At 37.3% G+C, this 27,598-nt stretch overlaps 1 protein-coding gene across 3 annotated transcripts in view; it reads left to right on the forward strand.

The window, feature by feature from the left end:
* The first annotated feature begins 2,967 nt into the window (after nt 1-2,967).
* GRIA2 (glutamate receptor, ionotropic, AMPA 2) overlaps nt 2,968-27,598 on the forward strand; it is a 188,428-nt gene continuing 163,797 nt past the window's right edge. For 2 of the 3 annotated variants that reach the window (XM_010836073.1, XM_010836074.1), the window contains exons 1-2: nt 2,968-3,273; nt 3,823-3,963. In XM_010836073.1, coding sequence (XP_010834375.1) covers nt 3,186-3,273; nt 3,823-3,963 — 229 coding nt within the window. In that variant the 5' untranslated portion in view covers nt 2,968-3,185. The remainder of the gene's footprint in view (nt 3,274-3,822; nt 3,964-27,598) is intronic. The other variant, XM_010836072.1, reaches the window with a different exon arrangement.

The raw sequence follows: 27,598 nt of genomic DNA on the forward strand, positions 1-27,598 counted from the left end.
GGTGCTGACATTTATAATCCAATTTTGATAAGGAATTCAGCTAAAATTTGATCTGCCAGTCATTTCAAAGTTGTTACTCGCACACCCCACCCAAGCCCTCCATAATGACTTTCCTAAGTGCTTTTTCATTATGGAACACAAATTAAAACTACACAGAATTCATAAGCATATATAAAATCTTAAGCATTTCAAAGCAGATTTTAAAAGAAAATAATTGCTTCTTATACTGAAGAAAAGACTGAGTAAAATAGAAATGAAAATACTATGTATAATATTTATTTCTAGCCTTAATGTTAAGATTATATTTAAACATACACAAAAAACAACAAAGGTGAAAGCTACCAAACATACCAACAAATGCTAGAATGGTTAATTTTTTTATTTCTTTCATTTTTACTGTTATTTATCCTTGTTTCATAACAATGCTTGCATTTTAGATAATTACCAAAATTGAACAGCAGAGGGCAGAGAATAGCAAACTGTGTCTTTCAGCACACTATTCTATTATTTTAGTCTCAGTGGTTTTGAAATTTTCAAATTTGATTTTACTACTGATCAATATGAGATATATTCTTGAAACAGGAAGTTTCTAAGTATTAAAAATAAATTACAGTATTTTTCATTTATTTGCATAACCACTTCCTTCAGCTGATTTAGTATTCTATGTCTGAAAAATGCTATATGATAAATACTATCATGAATTTGAAAAGTTTCATTAATTATAATACAAGCACAACAATGTCAATGCTGCAAGAGATGTATCTGTCTATATTTGATGTGAAAGGTACATGTCTTGTGAAAGACAGTAACAAAGTAATAGTTGAATTACAAGTAATGCCTACTAAATTATTTCTATTTTATATATGAATTATAGTTGGTCACTAAACAGTAATATTTCCTTGAGATCTTTCATATTATTTACTAGGAAAAATGTTTCTATGATTCAGCAAATTCTTATTTTATATTATTTATTTTTATAGATTGTAATTCAGTCAATTCTGGGTTCACCTTTGTCCTTGACTTTGAAATAGATTACGATAAAAATAGCTTTTGAAGCGACCTCTTTAAAAAAAAATTAATTTACATTGACCCATTCTTTAAACATGACCAATTCTCCACATTTAACCTTCTCTCTCTCTCTCTCTCCTTTCATTATTATTTACTTGATATGAAGTTTAAGTTTTTCTTTTGGGAAAAACTGAATGAAGAAAAGTGATGGCTGAAAAATTTTCTATTTTGCTCTGAGTTGTTATTCACTCTTTTGTATAATAAAGAGTTCAAATAGAGAATAATGCAAATCATTTTTGTGCCTTACATCACTACTAGTGATGGAATAGATCAGATGTATTTAATTATCCTTTATACTGTTAATGTGGAATATATTAATGTATGTCTTCCTTACTATTTTCATTCTCAACTTTAAAAAGGCTTTAAAATTTTTTTAAAGGCATTTTGACTCACAACATCTGTCTCATATACAAAGAAGTGTATATTAATGGACTAAAGTAAATTATTGGTGATAGAATTGAGTGGTATTTTTACCTGCAGTATAAAATCTTATTAATAGATTATGGATTCTTTTACTTCCTGGCTTAAGAATACATATAGAAAATCAAAAAGAGGGAAAGACTGTGACTTGGAATTCCAAAATTCCATGATTAGAGAGCCATAGAGTCCACTTTTGCCTGGAGAATCCCAGGGACGGGGGAGCCTGGTGGGCTGCTGTCTCCGGGGTCGCACAGAATCGGACACTACTGAAGCGACTTAGCAGCAGCAGCAGAGTCCACTTTGCTCATCTTTCTCTTTTTAAAAGTTGAGGCCCAAGGTGATTAAGGGGAAGTATAACATGCAACAGTCAACAAGGAGGCTATACTAGTAATATTACTGTGACAATTGCACGGGAAAGCAGCACAGTAGACTAACTCTTGGCTTTCTGAAATATTACTAGGCTACTCCTTCTGTGATGTGAGATCCAATCTCCTGCCTCCTGGAAACAGTCCCTTGTACTCAACCATCCTTTATTGCTTTGTTTAAACCACTAAAGCCATTAACTCAGTGAGGAATTTCTGCCAAAGCAGGTCCCAGGTGTCGGCTTGGCAGGCTGGGCAAGTTGGTGTCACAGCCCGGTGGAGCACAGTGTAAAAATGGGATTTCCATGCAAAATGTTCCAAAGATTCAACCTTGATCTTCTTCTACGCGCTTTTGACCTTTAAAGATAGAAATTTAGGTTTTCCTTGGATCTTGCTACGTCCCATTTAGCTAAAGTTCACACTTTTGGAGCACTTCTTCATGAGTGTTTTGTTTGCTTTCCTGCGGGTCAGGTGAGGTGGGTGGCAGCGTTTCTCTACTGCTAGGTGGGATTTACAGGCTACAGAAGATAAAAAATAAGCATTGCTTGCATCCTAAGACAGCAGGGCCTGGTGAGAGAACGCTTCACCGCCAACGGCAATTAGCAGTTCGACTTCTGCACGGCAGCCGGAAGTGGGCTTTGCTGCATTTGGTCCAGGCTGGAGCATCTATCTCCGCTGCAGTGGCCGCGGAGGCATAAAGGTAGCGCGGAAGGGAGTGGGGCGCTGTCCGCGGTGCTGAAAGGCATATCCCTGGTGGGCGCGACAGCTCGCGAGACCCGAGGTCTCTCCCGGGGGGCAGCGGCGGCCAGGCTCCGAGCCTCGCTCCCAGCCCTGCGCGCGCGAGACGCCGGGGCGCGGGGGTGGGCGGGGGAGGGGTGCTCCAGCCGCCCCCCGCGCCTCGCGCACGCGCGCCGGGCCCGCCTGCCAGTCTGTGACTCGCGTGTGTCTGTGTGTGTGTATGTGTGTGTGTGTGCGCGCGCGCGCGTGTGAGAGAGGGGAGAGGGAGAAGCGCGCGAGGGTGAGTGTGTGAGCGCATGGGAGGGTGCTGAGTGTTCCGAGGCGCTGGGACCACAGCGGCAGCTTGCTGGAAACTGCATCTAGCCGGTCCTCCGGACTTCGGAGCAGGCGCGGGGCGCAGGGCGGCAGCCACCCGCAGGACCTGGAAATAGGGATTCTTCTGCCTCCACTTCTGGTTTTTAGCAGCTTGGTGCTAAATTGCTGTCTCAAAATGCAGAGGATCTAATTTGCCCAGGAAAACGGCCAAAGAAGGAAGAGGAGGAAAAGGAAAAAAAAAAAAAGAAAGGGTATTTTGTGGATGCTCTACTTTTCTTGGAAATGCAAAAGATTATGCATATATCTGTCCTCCTTTCTCCTGTTTTGTGGGGACTGATTTTTGGTGTCTCTTCTAACAGCATACAGATAGGTAGGTACCCTTTGTGCTCTGCTTTTGAATTGTGCATAATTTGGTGGTAATCTTTGTTCACGGTGGACAAATTAATTCATGTCATGTAGACTTATGTCATACCTTGACTGCATTCCAGATTTAAACTGCCTAAAATATACATGTTTTTCTTAGGATGAAGCAAAGGCAAAAGATTGTGTCTCTGATACAACAGAGAGAAAGGTCTTCTCTTTTAGAACCCCCAAATTTTATTCATTTCGCCTTAACAACATTTTCCCGTTTGTTCGGAATCTCTAGGGGTCTGAATGCACAGCTTGTGATCACTAGGGAAGGAGAACATTTCTGGCCACCCACCTGGCCCTCGAGCTCCTTCGTGTCTTGACCCGCTCCGTGTCTGGTCTATACCCTTTGGATATCTTCCCCAGCTCCCCTGTTGCCCGGGTCCAGGGATGTGTTTATTCGTCCTATTAACGTGAACCAGGGACTCCTGGGCAGTCCCCCGCTAGCGGGCTCCTCTCCTTCTCTCGGGCACTGACACTGTCCTCCTTGCTTGGTGTTTGTTCCTTGCAGGGGGGCTGTTTCCCAGGGGCGCCGATCAGGAATACAGTGCATTTCGTGTAGGGATGGTTCAGTTTTCCACTTCGGAGTTCAGACTGACACCCCACATCGACAATTTGGAGGTAGCCAACAGCTTCGCAGTCACCAACGCTTGTGAGTAATGAATATTCATGCCCTTTTGGGGGCCGCACGCGGAAAGCGGGCTGGTGTGTGTGTGTGTTTCTGCGTGTCAGTGTGCGGGTGTAGTGACTGCACACGCGCGTGCGTGTGACGGCGTCGGGAGAAAGTGGCTGCATTCTCGGGGACCCCAGCTGGCTGAGAGTTGGGGGCTGAAGGGGAAGCGAGAGCCAAGGGAGAGTGTGCGCACTAGGGAGGGGGGTGGGTGTTGGAGATCGAAGAGGCTTCCTTAGGTTCCGGGGGTTTTGGCTTGGCTGGAGTCTTCAAAAGAAGCCCCCTTCCTCTGCTGGCCTGGTGGCACCCCGCGCGCGGGGAACACGCGGTGCCCCAGGGCGCGCCGTCGGGCTGCTGGGTAGATCCCCCGGCCCCGGGATGAAATCGGCAGGCCTCGCTCCGGGTCACTGTGTGAACCCCGCGAGCCTGTATTCTGCCCCAAGACAGGACAAGTTGTCACATCGGTCCCATAGTCGGCTTGGGGTCGTTACATAAGGCCCACCGAAGGGTGCAGCGAGGCTGACGCAGGCCGGGCTACCCGTACAGTCTTTCCTCGCGGCCCCGGGATCCGCAGCCTGAGTCCCGGGGCGATCATGCGCCGGGCACCGTGGGCCCTCGCGGGCCGGGGGCTTTGTTCTCAAGTCTCGGGGCTCCCACAGAGGATGCGGGAGGAAAAGGACCTAAAAGAGGTGGCATGCACCGAGTTTGAAATCGAGAAGTAGTCAGCCGATCAGCCATTTTAGTCTTCGCAGCCATCCTGTTAGTCCCAGCGCAGCGTGCAGTACTTGGGGACCCGCTGCGAAGCTACATCCAGGCTTCAAAGTAATAGGATTCAAGCAATTAAGTCTCTCTCCGCACGGTTCAGTGGAAAGACCGGCTGGCCCGGGTCCAGGCGCGGCCACCCCAGCGCGGACGTGGGCGGTGCGGCTACCGCCGGACCCCCTGCCCTCTGCCGGCAGCTGCTATCCTGCCCTGGCGACGAGGTTGGGGCGACTCCTTTCTGAATTGATGTTCTTGGTGTTTATTTCAGAGTTGACAGTTTCGCGGGGGGATTTGCACATGGCTCACCTCCCACTTCGTCTTCCCTGTAAAGGACAGCGGAAAATTACCACCGAAAAATTCCAACTGCAGTGTTCCCACGTTAGGCAAACAACTGGTTATCATCCCACGTCCCCATGTTGAGCTTTAATCGTATATTCCATGGGTTAGCTTGATTGTAGTATCAGGAACATCCTCAGCTCGTTTTGAAACTGCCATCAACCAAATGAATGAAGGAATGAAACAACTCTTTTTGATAGAACAGGGGTCGTTATTATGGAGCTGTTTGATGCTTAAAATTCAACTGTTTCTGAAAGCATATTTTAAAAGATTTCAGTGCTGTATATATATATATTTTTTTCACATGTTGATTCCAAGAGAGAAAAGGAACTGGGCATGATGGGAAGGAAGTGGGAGGAGAGACTGAGACTTAAGTGAATATTCAGTTAAAAAAAAAATCTTCCTAAAAGAATGTAAGAATATCTTGAAAATTTTTAGCATGTAGATACACAAAGAAACTGGCTATAGTTTTTTTTGAAGGCCTTTATAATTTGACCTATTTATCTACCAGAATTAGATTATTCATTTGAATTGATACCAGGTCTCTAGTTTTTTTTTTTCCCCCTCTGAATTGTGAGTTTGACACACAATTGGTCTAAATATCCAACTGTTTGTAATTGTAAAATAGTGTGAAAATGCTGTGGAAAGTAATGAACCTAAATGCAAGACTAGGATTATTGGGAGGATTTAGGTTTTAAAAACTAGGTGAAAAGAATCGATATCTCTATGTTTTGAAAACGGTCAATGATGTAGAAGTTCATTCATTGGTGAGAATTATTCCAGGGCCTGGCTGAGAGCAGAGGAGTTAGGTCCACTGAAGGAAACGAGTATTTCCTCATTCCAAATGCTGAATGACTCTGCTGGGGCTTGTAAAGACTAAAGATTATGGTTAGTTAAGTGACTAGTTTAGGTCCTCAGTCTCAATATTTTTGAATAATTTATTTAATGTAAATTTTATTGAAATAAGATATGCAGACAGAAAATATACACATATTAAACAGATATAAATACATAAAGTTCCACAGAATGGATACATCCATGTAATAAGAGATGGATTTCATTAGAAAAACAGAAACACAATTTAATTTGCTTGACAATTCTAAACCATCCAAGTGAGTGGAATGAAAGTCATTCAGTTGTGTCAGACTCTGAGAACCCATGGACTATACAGTCCATGGAATTCTCCAGGCCAGAATACTGGAGTGGGTAGCCTTTCCCTTCTCCAGGGGATCTTCCCAACCCAGGGATCGAACCCAGGTCTCCTGCATTGCAGGTGGATTCTTTACCAGCTGAGCCACAAGGGAAGCCCAATTCTAAGAAAATGGGACAATCAAATCTTCATTTTGCATCGATATTTTGTTTTTCTCAGAAAATAGAACTGAAATAAAAGATTGTATGTCTCCATGTCACAAAGTTACTCCTGCATGGATTATTCAGTGACACTAAAATAAATGTCAGTGAGGATCTGAATGTATTTTCAAGTTTCTGGCATGGGAATTCAGAACCATGGCCTGTGCAACTGCTGTGCATAAGCAATCTTTTGATTGCTGAATAGAACTAGTTACAGAAGAAAAAATTCTATCACTCATTGAATAGAATTTCCTGGAGTTGACATTAGCTCATCTACTCAAAACTTAAGATTTTTGGGCTCAATTTCTTCATTTCTTTAGGAATTTTACAGTACAGAGTTTGCAAAATGAAATGAAGTGTTTGTATCCTTTTTTTTTTCTTCTTTTTAAACCAAGAGTAATAGAGAATGTAAAATTATTTTATTTCTTTTCAGAGGGAGAGAGAGATGCTTACATATAAACTGCACTCACAAAGTGAGCAGTCCAGAAATGAGTGGAAATCTCTGATACCAAATTTATTAAAGATGAGTCTTGATCACTTAAATCCTGCTCAAGGCTTTTACTCCAATGCTTAGCCTTTTGTTTCCTTGGCTCCTCAGTCAGGGGAATCCTTGATTCTTTCCTTTATGAAGTGGGAGCAGCAGTGTCAAACATGTAGGTGGCGGAAACCAACCTGACTTTCTCCCATTTCCTACAGAAATCTAAGGAATTCTACTTCATAATTCTACCATTAAAATATGTATCATCAGTCAGCGTTCATAAAATAGCTTGCCCTTCCTCTGAGTTAAAGCATAAAAATCCCATAGGGTAAATTTAACCCTAAATGTAATATATAAATTAATGTGTTAAGAAAGTAAAATTATGAATATTAATAATATAATTGTAAAATAGCAAAGACTTTAGTTTGCTAATTTAATTGTATTCCTGAGATGGAAGGGCTGCTTTGGGAATGCTGAGACTGACATGGCAGGACCCACTGAATGGGTTAAGGTTTTGCAAACGAAATGAAGTCATTGCATTCTGAACCCAGTAAATGCTGTGCAGGCTCTGAACTTCCTCCCACGCCCTCTTTCACAGTCACAGTGGGATAATTCAAGTACCTACTTGTTCCCATTTGTTTCCATGGTACCTGAGGAAATAAAGACAGATTTTCAGGTTTTTGCCTTCTCCTTTTTCTGCCTCCCTCCCCATTTCCTTTCTTCCTTCTTTCTTCTTAGCTAGAGAGCCTACTAAGCTTTTATTTTTCTTCCCCCTCAAGCCTGCTCCAACTTAAGACTTCAACATGAGAAAGTCCATGAAACCAGAAAAATAAATAACAGCATCCGATGTTCAACAGTTAAGTCAGTGATGGGCCTCAAGAATTCCTTCCTTCCTCTCTCCTTCCCTTTTTCTCACCTCCCGCTTCAGCTTCAGTGTTTGTTGCGTACCTTCTAGTCATCAGAGAATAAATGAATGCTGTTCCTATAGTAACTCATTTTCCCCTAACCTTTCCCCTTAATTCTCTTTCCTATAGTTTTCAAATCCTTATGGGCCTGGAGGCCTTCCCTGTACACTGCCACTTGGTCTTGTCTAAGCAGTTTGGTCTGAGGATGTGATGATATTCTAATAGTTTTTCTACAAAAGCAATTTATTACAGTAACATTTTAATGAAAATAATAAATGTGATATTGACATGTATATGCACATATTGTTATATAGGTTAACAAAATCAACAGGTTTTAGGAAATAATAAACATTTTTACATTCTAAAAAGTTTTGATAAACTTTAATGTTGTGCTCATTATTAAAACTTGGTTAAAATAAAATTGTCTAAAAGAGCTATGAACATATTTGATCACATAGGGCTTTGGAATTAAAATTATTAAATATCTTCTTCAAAATTGTTCCTATTTTTTAATGAATGACTGACAAATAGTTATTAACATATTTAAAAATAATTTAATACTTTGATATTTCAATTTCATAAAAAATAAATTGTAAAAATATTAAATTTAAAGAAATAGCAGATAAAAATCTGCTTTTTCTCTAAGCCAGTAGATGGAGATGTTGGAGAAAGCATAGTTCTTTCATAAAACTGTTGCGTACACTGAATACCCTTTGAAACATTGTAAACACATTTATTTAGAGAAATTGAAAAAATATGTATAAGTGGCATCTGTTTTAGAAAAATTCATTTAAAATGAGGTATTTGAAAAGTAACTCCCAATGCCTTTTAAAAAGAATGTCTTTGATTTTTTATTTTATTTTAAAAATAGATTATCTTAAATATCCTTGTGAATTTGATTCATAAAGAAATTCAGAAATAGCATTGATTATAAGACTCTTGGAAGGAAATATTCTAAAAGTATATTTTTTGGCTTTTTAACTTTGATTCTTCAGGAGTAATCTATTTATCTATTTATTTTATTGAAGTATATTTATTTCATTGAAGTATAACTAATTTGCAGTGTTGTGTTAGTTTTATATGTGCATGCATGCATGCTAAGTTGCTTCACTTTTGTCTGACTCTTTGCAACCCCATGGACTGTAGCCCTCCAGGCTTCTCTGTCCATGGTATTCTCCAGGTGAGACTACAGGAGTGGAGTTCCATGTCCTTCTCCAGAGTTTCATATGTACAGGAAAGTAATTCAGATAAATATATGTATGTATCCTTTTCCAGATTATTTTCCCTTATAGGTTATTATAAAATATTGGTTATAGTTTCCTGTACTATACAGTAAATCCTTCAGGTATTATTTTAAGGTATATTTCTTATCATTGCATTTTAGTCATGAATTATTGAGATGTGTATCTGCATTCATCATATTGATGCTTGCTAAATCTTTGTTACACTTTGCATGAATTTGTCTGTATGTGTGTGTGTGTGTAATTATATTGTAATTATGGATTATGAGTAGCTATAGTTTGGGTGAGCTATCATGTTCTTTATTCTGTCAAGATAATTACCAAAGCCTAGAGTTACCTATTTTAATGTATGCAAAAATTTTCATACAACCAGAATCAACTTGGATGCTCTTAAGCAATCATAAGAATTAGTACTGTACCAGAACACAATACCTTATAACCTGAGGTTAAATCTTTGATTATAATCAATTGGAGGTTACAAAGAATAAAATAGCTCTTTAAATGTAAGAATAATTAATTTGTTGTTGGATTTTTTTTTTTTTTTTGTAGTTAAGCTTTCATACTCCAAGTATCACAAGAGAGTTTTAGGAAAATCAGACATCATACTTATCGGAAATCAAAAAATGGTGTTGGTTGAAATATTCAGTTTAGGATATGAGAAACTAAATATTTAACTAGAAACGAGTATATGAAACTATAGGAACTTAATAGTAATCGGAATTTACTCTTATGCTATTATTGCTTTTTGAGGGCTTGCAGACTTCCACCTACTGAGTTGAGAAGTCTGGGGCTTTTCCCTTTCATATCAAGCCTTTACAATGAAGGGGTCGTTGCACCTTGACATTAGACAATAGAATGCTGATTCATGTCAGAGCCTGTATCTTCTTGGAATTTCTTCCCAAAACCACCTTTCAAACTTCCTGGAGCCCGGACGATTTTAGGGAAGGCAGTAGAAGGCCAGTTGTTTCCTGGGTACTCTATCAGGTGTTGCTGTATGGTTGACTTTTCAGAGTGCGCTTTTTTATTTTTCCCCTCTTCTTCCTCTGTTCTTCTTTTCCCTTTTAAAAAGTCAGCGAAAGTGCTTTGCTTAATCTGTAGATTAAGCTACTACAAGGAAGTAAACCTAAATTGAAATGTTTTTTATTTTTTTAAGTAAGCAGAGGATATATTACATAGAGCTAAAATCTTGTATAAATAGTAGATTTAAATATTTTATTGGGATGCTAGTGGCCAGTGGGTATTTCCTTTCTTCTTTAATTGATTTCTACTGAAGATTCCCCAGACGAAATTGAAATTCCAGATTTTTTTTATTATGGCAATTTTCATTCAGAATTTCTGAGATTTTCTCTAATGATCTGAACAACTCATTGCCAAATGTCTTAAATGAATATGCCTCTTCAATAGGATAGGAAAAATCATTGTTGAATTAAAATCTACCCACAATTTCTTTCTCAAATCTCAAAATCACCTATAATTTAAAATTTTTCTAGCAATAAAGTATTTTTCAAAAAAGATTTCACTAGTTTGGGAGAAAAATGAATCTGCTTCTTACAGTGGTATTTGTTAGTCTAAAACCTATTATTTTTGGTTACTATTCAAAGTATCTTGTCATTTTTGATTATTACAATTTATAGAAACTTTTAAAATTAACATGGAGAATGAAAATATGCCTTTCTTAAAGTCACGGTCATGCCACTGTTGGCTTTGTATGCATCACGATTTTTAATCTATTAAACAGACTTCATATAGCAGAATTTCTTGGTATAGAATTATATTTACTAAATTCAGAATGTTGCTATTACTCTACATTTGGATTTTATAAGAAACAATTTCTTTGGTATCTGCCTCCAATATTATTCAGATAGAGGTGTGATGCATTTTTCATTTTCATCTACAAGTTAGATATGTTCAAAGTTATTATCTTTTCCCCTACAACTACATTGCTCTGTGTTAAAATGCTTTGCTGAAATAAATGTTGGGATGATGCAGAAGCCGTGTTGCAGTGGTTAGCCTACAGGACTCTATTCTCAGTACTCTGAGGCTGTGGGAGTGTCGGTCGTCCGTTTTTGTTTGAATTTTCACAAAACATGACTATACACATTCCTTGAATAGCCACAAAATTGTCTTAGTCTCCCCCCAGCCCCCATTCCCAGGATATTATGTACCATGATTTTCTGTTAATTCTTTCATTTTTTAATTAAAAAATTAAAACATCAATATTTATTTTATTTTAAATTAATTTTATTGGAGTATATTTGATTTACAATGTTGTGTCAGTTTTAGGTGTATATGCAGAGTGATTCAGTATATATCTATTCTTTTTCAGGTTCTTTAGCCATATAGGTCATTACAGAGTATTGAGTATAGTTCCCTGTGCTATTCACTAGGTTGTTATTAGTTATCTATTTTATATATGGTAGTGTTTATATGTCCGTCTCAATCTTCCAATTTAGCCCTTCCCACCCCCTTTTCCCTTTGGTAACCATAGTAAAATTTTTACAAAGCACCAAATTGCAAAAATATTTTTTCTTTTAGAGATATTAGACAATGAAAAATTTATAGACACAGTTTTTTTATGAACCAATTGCTCTAATATTTCCACTAATGGGTGTGATTCTTTTATATGTATGCCTTTTTTTTTTTATTTGTGTATGGGCAATTTATCATTACCACTTGTTTTCTTGTGATTTAACTTTGTCCTATTTTTTATCCTATTGGTAATTTGCTTCAGCAAAAATGAAACCCAATTTGTAATTGTAGTTTTCTTCCTCATATATTAATTAACACAATATTTCAAAATTATCCAAAATGCTTACTACTAATCTGTAGCTTAAAGTTTAAAGACAGTTTTGAAATGTAGAGTCTTGACAGTTATAAGAATCTTCAACTGAATAGAATAAATAGGTGTGGGAGTCAGGGGTTTGTTATAGGAAGGGGATCTATGAGGACAGAGTTGCTTAGATTGTTTTAGTTTTCATCTCAACATTTCTCAAAAAATGACACATACCTGTCAGTGTTACTGTTTATTTAGATTGTCATACAGAATTTTACTTTATAGTTTTAAGTATGTTAACATCTACACTTTTTTTCCTGATTTTTATTCTAATATTTACAATATGAGCACATACTGAACTGAATTGAGAAATGCCTGCATTCTAATGTGTCTATAATACTTTGATTAGGGCATCATATTTCTACTGAGCTATTTACCCTTTGTGTAAAATTAATTTCAAACTGTAACCACTGTGGTATTCACTTAACTTTATGCTACTCTAATTCTTACACTCTGAAATTCAGTGAAACTCAGAATGTGCAATTCAGTGCAAATATTTTTAGTCTAATCTTTATAAATACCAAGTGATACTGATGGAAATGATAGAAATATATTTGTATAATCTGAGTATATCTATGCTTATTATGAAATCAGAATAAATGTTACCTAATTCTTCATCCCTGTAGCAGAATATGGTCTTAATCAATCATATCTAACTTCAGCATAAAATTGACTGAAACTCATGTTACATAATTTAAGAAAAGGTTTTCTCAGACCGTAAAACTTTTGCAGCTTATACTAAGGTTTTGCATTAAAATACTATTCTCTTTCAGAATTAGTATTCGTTTTACAATTTCCCTTGAATTAGCATTTGGTCCACTGCAGTAAGACTATGTCAACCATGTGATTATATATTTTTTATTACTTATGCAAGAATAAAAAGATAGGTTGAGCATTTTGAAATAATTGTTTTTTTACAAAAGGGAAAAAAAATATTTTTATTCATTGTGGATTGAAATTCCAAGATTTCTTTAAGTGTGGTGATGGTGCCATGGACAAACAGGGAAATCTCCGAGAGGCAGCCTAACTTGATGTGTAGTAGACAAAGGAGTAGGAATTTGGAACCGGAAATTTTTTTCTTTTCATTATCTCTTGGTTTAAGCTTCTTCTTTACCTGGTGTTTGCTTAGTTTGCATGTCTGCAGTCAGGCTTCTACACTACCACTGAGCTAGTACAAAACAAAGAATTCTTATCATAATATTACTTTTGATGGATACAATTGGCTGCTGCTGCTTCTGCTGCTAAGTCGTTTCAGTCGTGTCCGACCCTGTGCGACCCCATAGATGGCAGCCCACCAGGCTCCCCTATCCCTAGTTCCAGAGGGAGACGAGAAAGAAAAGAAGCCTTCTGGATCTTTTATAGGCAAAAACACCACTTTCAGGCAGTTTATTATTTAGGGCTGGTTAAAAAAAAAAAAGTCATTCTTGTTACTCATGAGGTAAACTAAAACACTGTAGCTAAAAATATGTAATATGGAAGAAATATACTACTAGAGTTCGAATTTATGAGTTATAACGAACTATATCTCCTACATGGGGTTCTTGAGACATTGTAGGAACACATCAACTGATGGGGTTTATTTGCAGAACACAGAAAAGTTTGTCTTTTTTGTTTGTATTCTGATGGTGACTTATTGTTCTTATTTAACATCTAGATAGTAGTTTTAACAATCCTAGGTATATATTAAAATGTGTTAGCATGTCTTACAAGAATATTTAACAAAATTAATGATACTTCTTGAACAATATGTAGTTTTTGTCATTAATTATGCAAAAAATCATTAAAGCACAGTTTGGGACTGAAATGCAGGACGTAATGAGCAGTTTCAATTTGAAGAATAAGAATGATCAGGAAAGGGGAATCAGTTTTATTGACATACTGGGAAATGTCATCTACATTTTAGTGGTACTCATTTGGAGTATTTTAAAGATATTCTTTAAAGGTTTCATGTAAGTTATTTGTTAGGAATTGCAGATTTTAAGGGATTGTCTGTTTTCAATAATTCAGCTACCACGGAAGTAGCTTTTGCAATTCTCAAGTGGGAGAGGGGCTTCTCTTTAAGAAAGTTCTGGAAGTGCCGATCTCCAGGAGTGGTAGGAAGTGTGTGTTTGCTAGTTTTTCTTGAAAGACACAGTTCAACTTAGGACATGAGTTTTCAATTTATTTATGTCTTATCCTTTGTTTGGGAGGGATTGAAAAATTTCAATCTTGTTTTTAGTTTATGTATGAAATGGAGATATTGAACTTTATGATTCCCCAGCACTTTACTGTTTGTAGCTTTATTTGTTTTATCAGTTTTATTTTTTTTTTTAGTTTTTGTTAGTCTGCAATGTTATTACTAATTTTCATGTGGAGAGGAAATTTTAGGAACAGAGGCAAGATTCAGAGGAAGTATCAAGGTGCTACATAGTTTCAGTTTTTTCCTTTGTCTCTCAGAACACAGGCAAGTCAAAATCATCATCTTAATGATGAATGTTCTTTGGAAGGAAAGATGCTGAAGCTGAAACTCCAGTACTTTGGCCACCTCATGCGAAGAATTGACTCATTGGAAAAGACTCTGATGCTGGGAGGGATTGGGGGCAGGAGGAGAAGGGGACGACAGAGGATGAGATGGCTGGATGGCATCACCGACTCGATAGATGTGAGTTTGAGTGAACTCCGGGAGTTAGTGATGGACAGGGAGGCCTGGCGTGCTGCGATTCATTGGGTCACAAAGAGTCGGACACACTGAGTGACTGAAGTGAACTGAACTGAATGATAAATGTGGAAGTGCTTTGTGTACGGAAATGAAAGACATTGATTCTTTGTAGTTTGCAGCCATGGTATCGTAAGACACAAAGTAGCATTAGTTGAATCTGAACTTGGAATGAAATTCTGATCTTACTGTTAAATGTGTGACATTGGACAAGTTTAGTGCAGTCTAAGTCTCTGTTTCCACCTTTGTAAAAAGGAATCATGTTATAGGACTATTTTGAAAATAGAGAATAGGCATAAAAGACTATGTGTTTGGTGCATCTAAGTGCATTGTAATTAGTGGACTTTATCACTTTCAGTATTGGGGTCTTTGGCTGGTTTTGATAAACACTTGTTGAGGACAGAGAAAAATGCATTTCTAGTTTCTTGCTGGAATCTTCTGTTTCTTGTGCACCAGGGCAGGACTGTTTGGTGACAAAGGAGAAACCAATGAAGCAAACCACATATGTCATTTAAGGATATGGTTAACGCATTGAAAGAGGAGAATGGTTTTCAAAGGCTGAGATGCTGAAACTCAAGCAGTGTTACATCTTTTCTTTTGTCACATGCCACTTCCATGAGGATGTTCAATAATTTGGAGCTCTTTCATTCCCGGTGAATCTTGCAGCACATAATTAAGATACGTCCACACATTGTCTAACTGCACATTTTAGATTCCTCATGGTTTATTTCACCTAATTAATCAAATTATATCTATTTAAATGAAAAGCAGATGAGAGAATACAAGCTTTAGAACCAGAGTTTGAATATGATTTGTTGCTTTGTGACACAAGACATGTTTTATTTTCTCTTTGTGGAATAAGGCTGTTTCCTCAGCCTTATTATTCCTAATGACATGTAGATGTCATTATTGGGGGTTTAAATGAGAAAATAAGTGCCTTGATTAGTTTGTCCTAAGTGATCCCAATATGCCCTTCTTTCCTGGATCTCAGCCCTTTACAATGAATGGAATAGCGTGCTCAGATTAGTGGAGGAGAATAACATAGAGATCATTGCCTTCAGAGAGCTTATATGTTTGGTAACTTTACATTTATATATCACTTTTATCTTTCCAAAACTCTTTCATAGCTGTTTGGTCTTCACTGTAGCTCTCTGCAGTTTATAGGATAAATGAAATTATTATTCATTTATTTCCAGATGAGAAAGCAAATTTAAGTGAGTTCTTCTAACCTGCTTTAAATTTGTGGAGGAACTTCTTTTGATTTTTTTTTTTTTTTGCATATGTGCCTATTTGATTTTAACTTACTATTTTCACTTTTAACTATAGAAAAACATAAAAGCAGACACCACCACATTTCAAAAAATAGTTGCTTAGTATTCTCTTTCTTAAGTTTCCTTGCTTTGGTCATTTTGATTTTTTCCCATTATTTTTCATTTCTACAAATATTGCTCTGGTCATCATTCTTTTATACCTTTACCTCTGTTTGTGGATATGTATCTGTGGGAAAATTCCTGGAAATATAAGTGCTGGGTACATTTGGAGTTTTGTTGGGCATTGCTCGCCAGAAAAGGTTGTGCTCATTCAAGAGAATTGAGCTGAGCTTCTGTGAACCTCCCACTTCAGGAGGACAGGTTTCCTGTGCCCCTATCGTTGTGCTGCTCCTCTTGTCTGTTGCATCCACTCTAGTGATGGAACCTTCTTGCTAAGCTGCTGAACTGGAATTAATCAGAGGCAAGATCTTGGCCAGATTTTAGAAATTCAGCTGCAGGCATCAAACTGAAGAACTCAAGACTCTGCCTGGAATGCCCTCCCTCAGTCCTCATTAGATCAACTGGCTGGATGACTACTTTGGCCCAGCTCCGGGGAAACTTCTTTTAGACAAAAAAGTTCTATTTTAACATCTACTATGTGCTTGTCCTCTGTTATGGATATTGAGAATCTAAAGAAGGTTAAGTTGTAATCCATGTCCTTGAAAAGTTTACACTGTAATTGCTGAAAAAAAATGTTTAAAAATGCACTGGGCTTTATTATGCAAAACAAGTATGCACACTGTTTTATTGAAACAGAGAAATCCAATTCTGAAAAGTAAGAAAATTGGTAAACATGGTAATGTACTGCTGAAAATCTTGGCCTTCTTCAAGAAAGAAGTAGAATGGAATTGGGCAAGAGCATGATTTCTGAAATCAAAAGACAGAATTCAAGTCTAACATCTAACTCTCATCTTATAAGGTAAAGCAATGAAAACCATATTACTTAGCATTTATAAAATTTTCTATCCTTTCTGACAACTTTGGAATAATAATGGTATCTATAAAATAAAGTTTGATAATGAAAATTACACATAGGCATCTGATTTTATAGTTTAAATATGTATGCTTACTAAATCATAGCCTTAAAATGTATTTTGAAGAAACCAAATTCAATGACAAAATAATTGGAAGAATGGAGACCTGCTTCCTTTCTTCTTTTCTTTCTTCCTTTCATCCCTCTTTCTTTCTTGAAGGATTTAGAATATTAATGTTTCTTCAAAAATCAATAAACAATCAATATGAAAGAATAAATACATCTGCTGCAGCCTGAGTCAGAGTTTTTCCCAATGTCCGATTGCAGTGTAGCCAGTGTATTAAAATAAGCAGATTGGGTGTGATATGATGGCTCCAAAATTTACCAGTTGTTTGACTTTGTATGTGTAAGTTTAATTTTCTAATCCTCTTTCTTCCTCTGTAAAATGGAGGTTATTATAATACCTGCCTCATAATGAAATTGTCAGATTCAGATGGTAATCACTGCCCTATATAACACAGAGATTGATGCTGCTAATTTCACTGATTTCCAGTCCCCTGAGTGCACATTAATTATATACACTTAGCTCCATGCTTGTAGATTCATGGAAGGGAAGTAGCTATGGAGATCTAATAGAGCTTGCTGTGTCATTTTCAAATTAATAAGCTTCTTTAATACAACCATTTGAGCTAATAGTGGAGACTAGAGCTTTATTGTTCTCATTTTTAGAATACTAATAAATACGCACAAATAAGAATGATGGTGGTGGTTCTCCATGATGAGGGTGACATCCGACCTGGGACTGGCTCTTCCTGTTGTGGCTTCTTCCCTGTGGATCATCCTCTGCCTCTTAATGCTGGTCGAGAGGCCCTTTCACACTTTACCAGGAAGTTCCTGCCTCAGAGTGAATAAGGGAGGCTATTTGCCTGTTCCTTGTCTGTCAGAAAGGTCTTGAAATTGAAAAATTTTCAAATAGTTTCTTGTCCAGAGATTATTTTCTTTGGAGAATGGAAAAACAATTTTTGAGGAGATGTAATCACTAAGGAAGTCCCATGAATGAGTTAAATAATTTCCTGGTTTATAAACCATTCGCTCCCTTACTCTGCATTGACTTTCCTTACTCTGAGCCTTCCTTGTGTTGCAGAAAATGGCAGTGTGGAGACTGTTTCATGTAGGGTAGTAAGAACTTGGGTCAGAATTACTCTTCTAAAGCAAAGGCACGTGTTTATAAGATATGTTGTATTGGTGACTTTGGATTTGCGCCTGAAGTAGGAAACATTGGGAAAAAAATCAAATGCTTGTCTTCAGGGTGCTTCCATCCCCGTTGCTTATGTGCATCAAAATCTATCACAGGATTCTCTTCTTTCTTTACCGTTTCTCAAACTTCAGTAGATACCTATTTAACGCCAGTCTTCTAGGTCATGTCTCAGGTGACAAAGAACAGGATAAGTTTCCATTTTGGAAATTATTCATGGGTGCAGAATTATATTTATGGCAAAAGTAGAAATAATCCAGTAGAAAATCTACCTGATTTTCTTATTATTTTAGAATGTGAAGAATAGTCATTGTTTCCAGGTCATTTGTAAATATTCTCCTATAACTTGGAACTATATTTGAATCAAAGTGTCTTAAAGAGCAGATATGGTAATTCTAAAAATTATGAAGAAAACATAAAAGAGATGGAAGCTAAAGCCATTGTCTTGCACACTGACTTAGAATATGTTGTTGAAAATGGGGTGATTAAATGAGGAATTGGTGATATTAATGGTGGTGTGCATTTCAGATCTTTTAAAAGCAATTTTAATTTTTGAATCATGTTTGGAGATGATAATTTATATTTTATTTTGCAGGTTTTTCCTTTTTTTGGCTTCTCTGCCACATGTTCTTCAATTTAGTTTGAAATATCATGGAGACACTTACACCTTGCTAGCTCTCTTGTAGCTGTACACATAACTTTAGGAACTTGAAAATTTCAAGTGGCAAAATCTTGAATATCTGAAAAATATGATTCGGGTTTAAAATAAGAGAAAAAATTATATAAAAGGAATAAAATATTTGTTAGCAATAGCTTTTAGGTATTGTGGGTGATTTAAAACTTATAACCTGCAAAAATGAGAACTTAGATTCTAAAGGTTTATGTTTTGAAATTTAAACATTATGAAATAAGTAACTCATGGTAATCTTTAAACTTTACAAAAAGGGTATAATAATTGCTGTCTGTGTCTCTTCTCCTCTAATTCCGCTTCTCTCAGATCATGATCATCAGTGGTTTACAGAAATGCTGGTATCATAAACACACTGTTCTTTCTGTATCTTGGTAATTTCCTATATTAACATAAATTGGAGACTTCTTTTATCTGCAGTTTCCTCCTTCTTTAGGGTTCCCACATGGTATTCTGCTGTTATTTATTCTGTTATTTGTTGATAACTTTCCAACTTTTCCTGACTGTATTAATAATATGTGCAGATGGGTTTGCAGAATTAATTTCTATGAGTGGTATATCTCAGTCAAAGGATGTTTGCATTTAAAATTTTGCTGAATATTCAAAAAGATACATGATGTACATTCCTACCTAAAGCATAGGAGTGTGCCTACTCTCATCTGCTCTCAGGAGTAGTATACAAAGTTGACCTTGTTTAGGCTTTGTTATTGTTATTTCACTGCTTAAATTTACAGCAATAAGTTTTGACTAAAGTTAAATATTTCTCACCACATTATTTGCCTTTCTGTATGTAAGCGTGTGTGTGTGCTTGTGCTCAAACTCTTTGCCCATGTTTCTCTTGGGCTGTGGCTCTATGTATTATTTAGCGATATGATATCTGTTGAAATAATATGTACTTGTCACAAGTTGTCACCATCTTACCCAGATTTTTTAATTGAAGTATAGTTGATTTACAATGTTGTGCTAATTTCTGCTATAGAGCAGAGTGACTCAGTTATATATGCATTCTTTTTCATATTCTTTTCCCTTATGGTTTATCACAGCATACTGAATATAGTTCCCTGTATAGTAGGACCTTGCTGTTTATCCATCCTATATATAATAGTTTGCATTGGATAATCTCAAAGTCTCAACCTATTCCTCCCCCACCTCCTTACCCCTTGACAATCACAAGTCTGTTCTTTATGTCATTTTTCTTTTAATCTGTTCATGATTTTTTTTAAATCATATTCTTAAATTTCCTGTAGTCAAATTTGGAGATTTTTTATTTTATTACTTTAGGATTTTTGTGCCTTGCTCAGAAAGCCTTTTCCCATTCAAGGTGCTTTAAAGAAAAAGAACTGCTTTTCCTTTTATTTAATACCCATCCTATTTTGGTTTCAAGATTAAAAATGAATGTTTCATCTGGATTTATTTGGTATAAATACTAAAACAGGTATACAGCTTCTTTCATAAATTTAGCCAAATTTCATAGCCTATAAACAATCTAATTTTCTCCCTGCTTGATTTGAAATGCCGTCAGAAATCCTAAATTGTTCCTCAGGAATTTAAAGACAAACAGGGAACTTATACAGAAAACAAGATAAATAAGATTAAAACTCTATTACAGGCAAAGGAATGTAAGTTCTGTAAGGCACTTGTTTCCTGAGTAATGCTGTCTCTATAAATTGTGCTTCTGTGTCATTGTGGTCTCAGATCAACAAAAAGGATGTCAAACGGAAGGTTCACTGAGCCCCGAGGGATAAATAGAGGACTGTGTAATGCTTTTGGCTTGCGTTACAGTCCTAATATCACTTAAATGGACTGCTGGTTTGCGTATTTCTTAACCTATTTCAAGGCTTAAGTAATGGGTTATGATTATTACTTGGTTTCTGAATGTCACTTTGAAGACAACTTAGTGTAAAATTCAAGTGTTCACAAATAAAATATTAAAACTAGAGACTGCAATTCAATAAAAGTAAAGGAATTCACATGCTCATGGTTTTATTAACTAATATAAAGTTGCAGCCTCAGTTTGTCTTAAAAACTAGTTATGTGGTCTCTCTAAAGCCAGTATCAAGCAACTCAATTAAGGTATAAATCTGATTTAAACTGGAATACTAGATGCAATACTAAACTGTTACTTTCATCAATAAATAATTTCCGTTTGCCTTAAGGTGTATGACATGCACTGTGTATTTTTGTCCAAACATCAGGGAATTTGTACATCTTTTCATGATAACATTTTGTGGAACTCTGAACTTAATGTGGCCTTGAAGTGCCTTTCTATGATTTTTAAAATGAAAAGATTCTGACTTTCAAGAAGCAGTTTCATAAAATGTATTTTATTAAGTTTCTTTAAGATTCTACTCATTTGTTTATATTTATAATATAAATATAAATATATAAATATTTATAATACCCTTTGTTGAATAGAAAAATATTACCTGGGTGAAAATGTAAAAAAAAATTGCATCAACAGAACCACAGTGTTCATTCTTTATGCTAATACTTTAAACAAATTGAATATTTTGCAAATATTGACTTGATGTCATCTCTTACATCATTCCTAAAGGCAGAGGAAAGTAAGAAAAAGCCATTTGATGCCAGGATACTAAAGATGCTGATATACCATAAAGAGTGTCCATAATGCAATTCTAGTCTTATAGTTGAGCAGGACCAAGGTATGCTAAGCAGACAAATTTTTCTAAAAGATTCCATGGAACACAGACCCTCTTCTCGTTTAAGGGACAACTTCTGCTTTTCTTGGTGTTTTTGTTTGTTTATTTGTTTGTTTTACTTAACACTTGTGTCTAAATGGATAATAAAATATGTCAGAATAGCTTTTTTGTTTTGATTTAAGAACCTCAAAGTTTGATTTACTTTTCCATTTAATTTTCTTTGATAGTGATGGTTTAGTCACTAAGTCATGTCCGACTATTGTGACCTCTTGGACTGTAGCTTGTCAGGCTCCTCTATGCATAGGATTTTCCAGGCAAGAATACCGGAGTAGGTAGCCATTTCCTTCTCCAAGGTATCTTCCTGGCTCAGGAACTGTACCCAGGTCTCTTGCACTGCAGGCAGATTCTTTACCAACTGAGCTACCAGGGAAGCCCTTAATTTTCTTTGGCACATTCAAATTTCAAAGCACTCTATAACCATATTTGTCTTGTTTCCATTCATTTTTATTTATCTCTAAGTTTTTTTCAGGTTGCTTGTGCATCATAATGTTTCTCAGGTGAATTTAAATCTTCCTCCAAAATTAATATAAAAACTTTATGGAGTTCTGAGTAGACAGTTCTTCTAATTCTAAAAGTACTTATTAAGGTGGAAAATTTGGAAAACAAAAGAAAATAAAAATCAGCATTCATTTTACTCAAGGAATAATCATTTTTTAATATTTACCCATGTTCTTTTGTACTTAATGTCATGCTCAGATCTTTTTGATGGTGGTAAAGCCATGTGTAAACTTGATTTTCATGGCTTTGTAATACTGATCTGTAGCTTAATTAGTCAGCTCCTATTTTTACAGATTTTATTTGAATCCTTATTTTATCCATATATTGCTGCAAATGAAAATCATCTTTGTATGTATTTTCCCTCATTTCTGATGATTGAAGTATTATTACGGGATAAAAGGTCATCAAGCATTTAGTTAAGTATTTCTGATTAACACAAAGGAAATCCACACCAATTTATAAGCCTATCAGCAGTCTATGAAAATCCTAATTTCTCAGCATCATTGCTATTTTTAACCAGGGATCAAAAATATTTGGAAAAAAAAGTTAAAGTTCTCAAAAGCAAACCTGAATTTACCTTTTATGGGCAACTACTTGCATAGAGTTTGCATTATATTAAATATTAAGAGATGATTTAAATTATATGGGTCTGTAGGTTATATGCAAATACAATTAGTATATATTTTATACAAGGGACTTGAGCATCCTTAGGTTTTGGTATCCAAGGGCCAGTTCCCCGTGGATTCCAAGCGACGACTATATTCACATCCTTCATCTTTGCTGTCTCCTTCTTTTAGGAGAGTCTTTCTATGTTGCCAGCATACTTGGATCTTTTATTAATATATCTCTTTGATATTTCACCATAGTCATATGGCTTTTGAATTTTGAAAGTGAAGATTACCATAAACTTCATTTCTAGGATCTTAACTCTAAGAATGAGCCAGGTTGAGGCTTCACCTATGTTTCACCAGTTATACCACTAGTGATCAAATAGGCTAAAAATATTAGGTAGAAAATATATTAAGAATTTAGTAGAAGAAAGAGAGCCCTGGAGATTTTGGGGTTTTATTTTAGTTGTTAATTTTTCCTTTTTCTTGGTAATAATGGAGATCCCTAGCTTTAGAAAATGAAAGAACAACTTTCATGACTAGGTAACCACATGAATGATGCATTTTTGGCTGGGAGAAAGGACAGCTCCTGAAATATTAATGATATATTTTCTGGTAAAATTCAGGAAGGCAGATTTGAATGCTTTCTGATGATAGAGGCTCTGCTGAGGTTACCAGCATCACATAACTCTTCAGAAGAGTATAACACTCCTTTTAGAAAAGTATGGTTGATTTTCCTTATTCACTGTAGTTGGTCTACAAATCACTGTGAACACTGAATCAGTGAATACTGAACATTGCTCCTGGGATATATAGAACCTCTGGTCACAACATTGTCATCAGTTGATCAATACATGACTTTGATGTGTTTCTCTGTTTCAGATACCTTATTGAATATATATTGTTGATGCCCTAATGTTGAACTTGTGGCCAGAAGCACTATTAACTCACACCTGGACAAAGATGAAATAACAGTCACTAATGCGGAATGCATAAACCAAATGCCTAATATTGTTGAAGTCATCACTCACATTTACCTGCTCATCTGTTTTCCTTATGCTACTGTTCACTCTTGGCTGTTTGTATTGGTTCTATCATTACTTACAAATATGTTTCTCTTAGCCCAGTGATTCTCTGTGGTTTTCAAAACTCCACAAAGGCTATATTTTCATGTAGCCATACAATGGCTAGCTAGGGAAAAGGACAGATGTTTGGTCAAGCATTATTAGGTATAGCTATTCAAGATAGTCTCAGAATTTATTGGCTTTCTCTTTAGCCAAACATATGCCCTCTTGCTCTCAGGAACACAAGACTTCAGCACTGTGCTTTGGGCCATTTTAAACAGCACAGGCACTCATAAAAAGTGCAAAAATTCCAAAAAAAAAAAAAAAGAAAAACTTGGCACTACAAAAACTGGGAAAGAGACATTTGTATATAGTATGAGGGCTGGAGCAAGAGGCAGTGCCATCTTATTTGACCTCAGCTGGGCAACCTGAGTATTAGGCGACCCCTCTACATACCTGTGAATCACTGCAAAAAACCCTGCAGGTATTAACTGTATGTGTGTGTTAGTCGCATAGTCGTGTCTGACTCTTTGCAACCCCATGGATTGGGGTTGCCAGGCTCCTCTGTCCATGGAATTCTCCAGGCAAGAATACTGGAGTGGGTTGCCATTTCCTTCTCCAGGTATTGATTAAGGGTTTATAAACAGATTTGAGTGAGTAGGCAAAGTTGTACATACAAAATTTGTGAATGATGAGAATTGACTCTGTTTGATTTAAATCAGTTTTGGCAAGTCAATGGCTCTCTATGTCCTTTGATAGTCTGCTAGGGCTTAAAAGATTTCACCCAGCTTTGAAATGTTTGTAAATACCTATGCTGATAAAGCACCTCAGATTTGAAAGGATGAGAAACCAACATTACTTTAAACTCTGTTGAAGGAGTCGAAAGGAGAAGAAAATACTTTTTCCTACAAATTCAAGTTCATGATGGCACAGCTGAAGGACAAACATTTTTCTTTCCTTAATAAATGTCCTCTAAATGTGAAAAGTCTAAAGCACTGAAGGGCATTAAGCTCCTTTGACGTGTTGAGGAAGCAATCATTCTTGTGAGTTGTGTTGTCCTGGGTTATTTTCCACTTGTGTTTTGCCAGGCTTCTCACCAGGAAGGTCAAAGTGCCAAAGGAGATAAAGAAAAGGTGGGAGGTGATGGTGGCTGTGTGTGTCTGTACACCATGTGCACATGATTTGGCTACATGTGGTGATGGAGTCAGGCTTCACATGGGCTTTATGGAATCTGGTATTTCTCCTGTCTCTTGTGAAGGATAGTTGTAAGCACAGGGGTTGTGGTGAGGAATCCTGGGGAGGTGTGGTCCTCTGACACTGGCATCAGGGTGAGGTGAGGGATAACAAATCCGTAAGCAGAAAGGACACACTTACAGATTGGGCTATGTGTTTGAAAGGAAATCCCCATATGATGGGAGAACTGGATGGAAAAACTGAGACCAGGCAGAGAGAGTAACCTGAGAGGTGAAGGTTTGGGGACAGAGCAGCCCTGGCAGGGAAGCTGGTTCACACACTGGTTCCTGTAAAGGGAGAGCAGGAAGGACCAAAGAAAGAGGCAGATGCTTCAGACTGGAAGATTTGGCTTTAATTAACAAGGAACTTGACCTAGGAGATGTCATGCGCAGCCTGGAGGGAAGTGGATCTCCGCCCTGCCCAGCAGAACCTTCAAGGTTTATACAGAAGCCTTCCTGGGTTCAGTCACGTGCACCATCCAGAAGTCCTTAGCCCAGCTTCACTTCTCTCAAGGCTGTGTCCTTGAAGGGCTTCTGGGCAGGAAGTGTGAGCGGGAGGTACGGTCCAAGGATAGGGAGAGGGGAAGGGGCCGCTAATCACCCAGGTCCAGCTGGAGGCTCCACTGAAATCATGTCTTCTTGATGATTCTCTTCAGTAAGGGGACAGGGAAGACCTACAGGAGAAAGACATGCAACCTCTCCCAAGAAGGCAGGCAGCCTGCATGCAGCATGGTGGGCAAGCAGAGGGCCAGCCAGGGAGCTGGGATTCCGCAGGAGGGAAAGCACAAATCTACTAAGCCCTGGTTTAACTTAGGCATATTCAAGATTCATAGGCACCTCAGACCGCAAGGTAAACCTAACGGCAACTCCAAGATCTTAACCGAGCAAATGACAGCGAGAATATTCACTGAGATGGAGCAGGTTCTGTTTCCACGCTCACGGAACCGTTTGATGAGGACAGAAGAGCTTCATTTGAGGGCACTTGGGTTTTTCTTCTTTTTGGAGGAAATGGTCACCTGTATATTATGAATAGAAATGCCTCAAGAAATGTCTTAGGCTGGTTTCTGATGCTAATGGGTCCTTGTGTTCTGTGGGTTGTGCATTAGTTTGTATATACGAGGCAATGATGCTGTCATGAAGTTATAAATCAAGACCTTCAAACTTTGTCCCTTACATGGCATAGAAACTCTTTTCTGAGCATCTGTTTGTCTCTGACTTGACAGTCTTCACTGTGAGACCCAGGGGATCATGGACTGCATGGCTGTGGCCTGGGGTCCCCACGCCCCTCTCCAGCTCTAAGGCTGAGACAGGGTCAGTTGGTGGCTATGAGGATGAAGGTGCTCCCAGAAGCCAGGTGATTCACTGATTGTGTGAATAGACTGTACTCTGAAAGCAAGGTGGAGAGAAATGTGCAATTTAATTGGCTCATCCTCATCTTAAAAAAAAAAAAAAAGTTAAAGTTAAATTTGCTCATCTTTTCATCTGTCTTCTGGCTGAATGTAGTCTTTGGTAGAAAAAAAATAGCTGCTTAAAACCCCACAATATCAGAAAGATTGTCAGTTTTCTAAAAGTTTGTGTTATGCTGGATTCATTTTTCTCATGGACAAAAGCAGGCATCCACACAGAAAGTGGGGATCTTACCACACAAACAGTAGCAGGCGCACAGAGTGGGTACACAGATCTTTTAGGGAATCTGCATCTCTCACCATCATCCGCAAACCAGCTACTACTTTCTTTCCAGGTAATAATTAAGTCGCATCATGTGCTCAGGGTGTGTTTACACTGTCAGGTTTAATTTGTGTCCAAGGAACCCTGCCTTTCCTGTGAAGGAACCCACTCCGTTTTCCCTTTCTCTTTATGTGAGTGATAAGAGACTCAGACTTCCATGTCATTCAAAGACATAGCATCCCATCTAAGACCCCGAGGCCTCTTGACTCTTATCCTATATCTCTCTTTGGGATTTTTATGTTTCTGCATGGGTTAGGAACAAGGTCTCCTTGGGTGAGCTGTTAGAACTGAATGACTTTATAAAATGCAACGACTAGGAGACTTTGTTGCATTATTAGACATAAGTGAAATGAAATCCAATTGTAGACCTCAGGAGCCCAGGATGGAAGTTATGCTAAACAACACAGATAGTAACTTGTCTGTCTTTGGTGATGATTTCTAGGAAGAAAGATTTCAAGAAGTCTTTGGGTGGTCAGTTGAATCACCCAATAACTCTTGTCAGAAAGTTCTGCCTTCTGTCTAGCTGAATTTTCTCTTGCTATAATTTACACATTGTTTCTTTTAATAAGCCTCCAAGGAAGAGACAGAAAGATCTCTGCTTCTGATAAGGTCATGACTTCCTCTACCTGAGAACAGCACATGAACCACTCTTGTTTTCTGTGTAAGGAACTCAGCTCTTCTCACAGCGCACGACCTTGTTCTCTGGCTTCTTTTGCTCACTATGAATGACCTCATTCCAACTTTGCTTTACTTAAAAAATATTAATTGAAGTCTACAAGGTGAAAATTCTAGCTAATTTTTATAGTGGTAGGGGCTTCCCGTCACATCTTTCATTGAATACCTTCTACACACACACTAGGTACATGTCTGGGCATCTTGCTAATGTGAGAATCAGGAGATATGACCATAAGCTCTTTCTTTCATAGACTCTAAACACAAGG

This window comes from Bison bison, unplaced genomic scaffold (assembly GCF_000754665.1).
Source record: "Bison bison bison isolate TAMUID 2011002044 unplaced genomic scaffold, Bison_UMD1.0 scf7180017864060, whole genome shotgun sequence".
Lineage (NCBI taxonomy): Eukaryota > Metazoa > Chordata > Mammalia > Artiodactyla > Bovidae > Bison > Bison bison.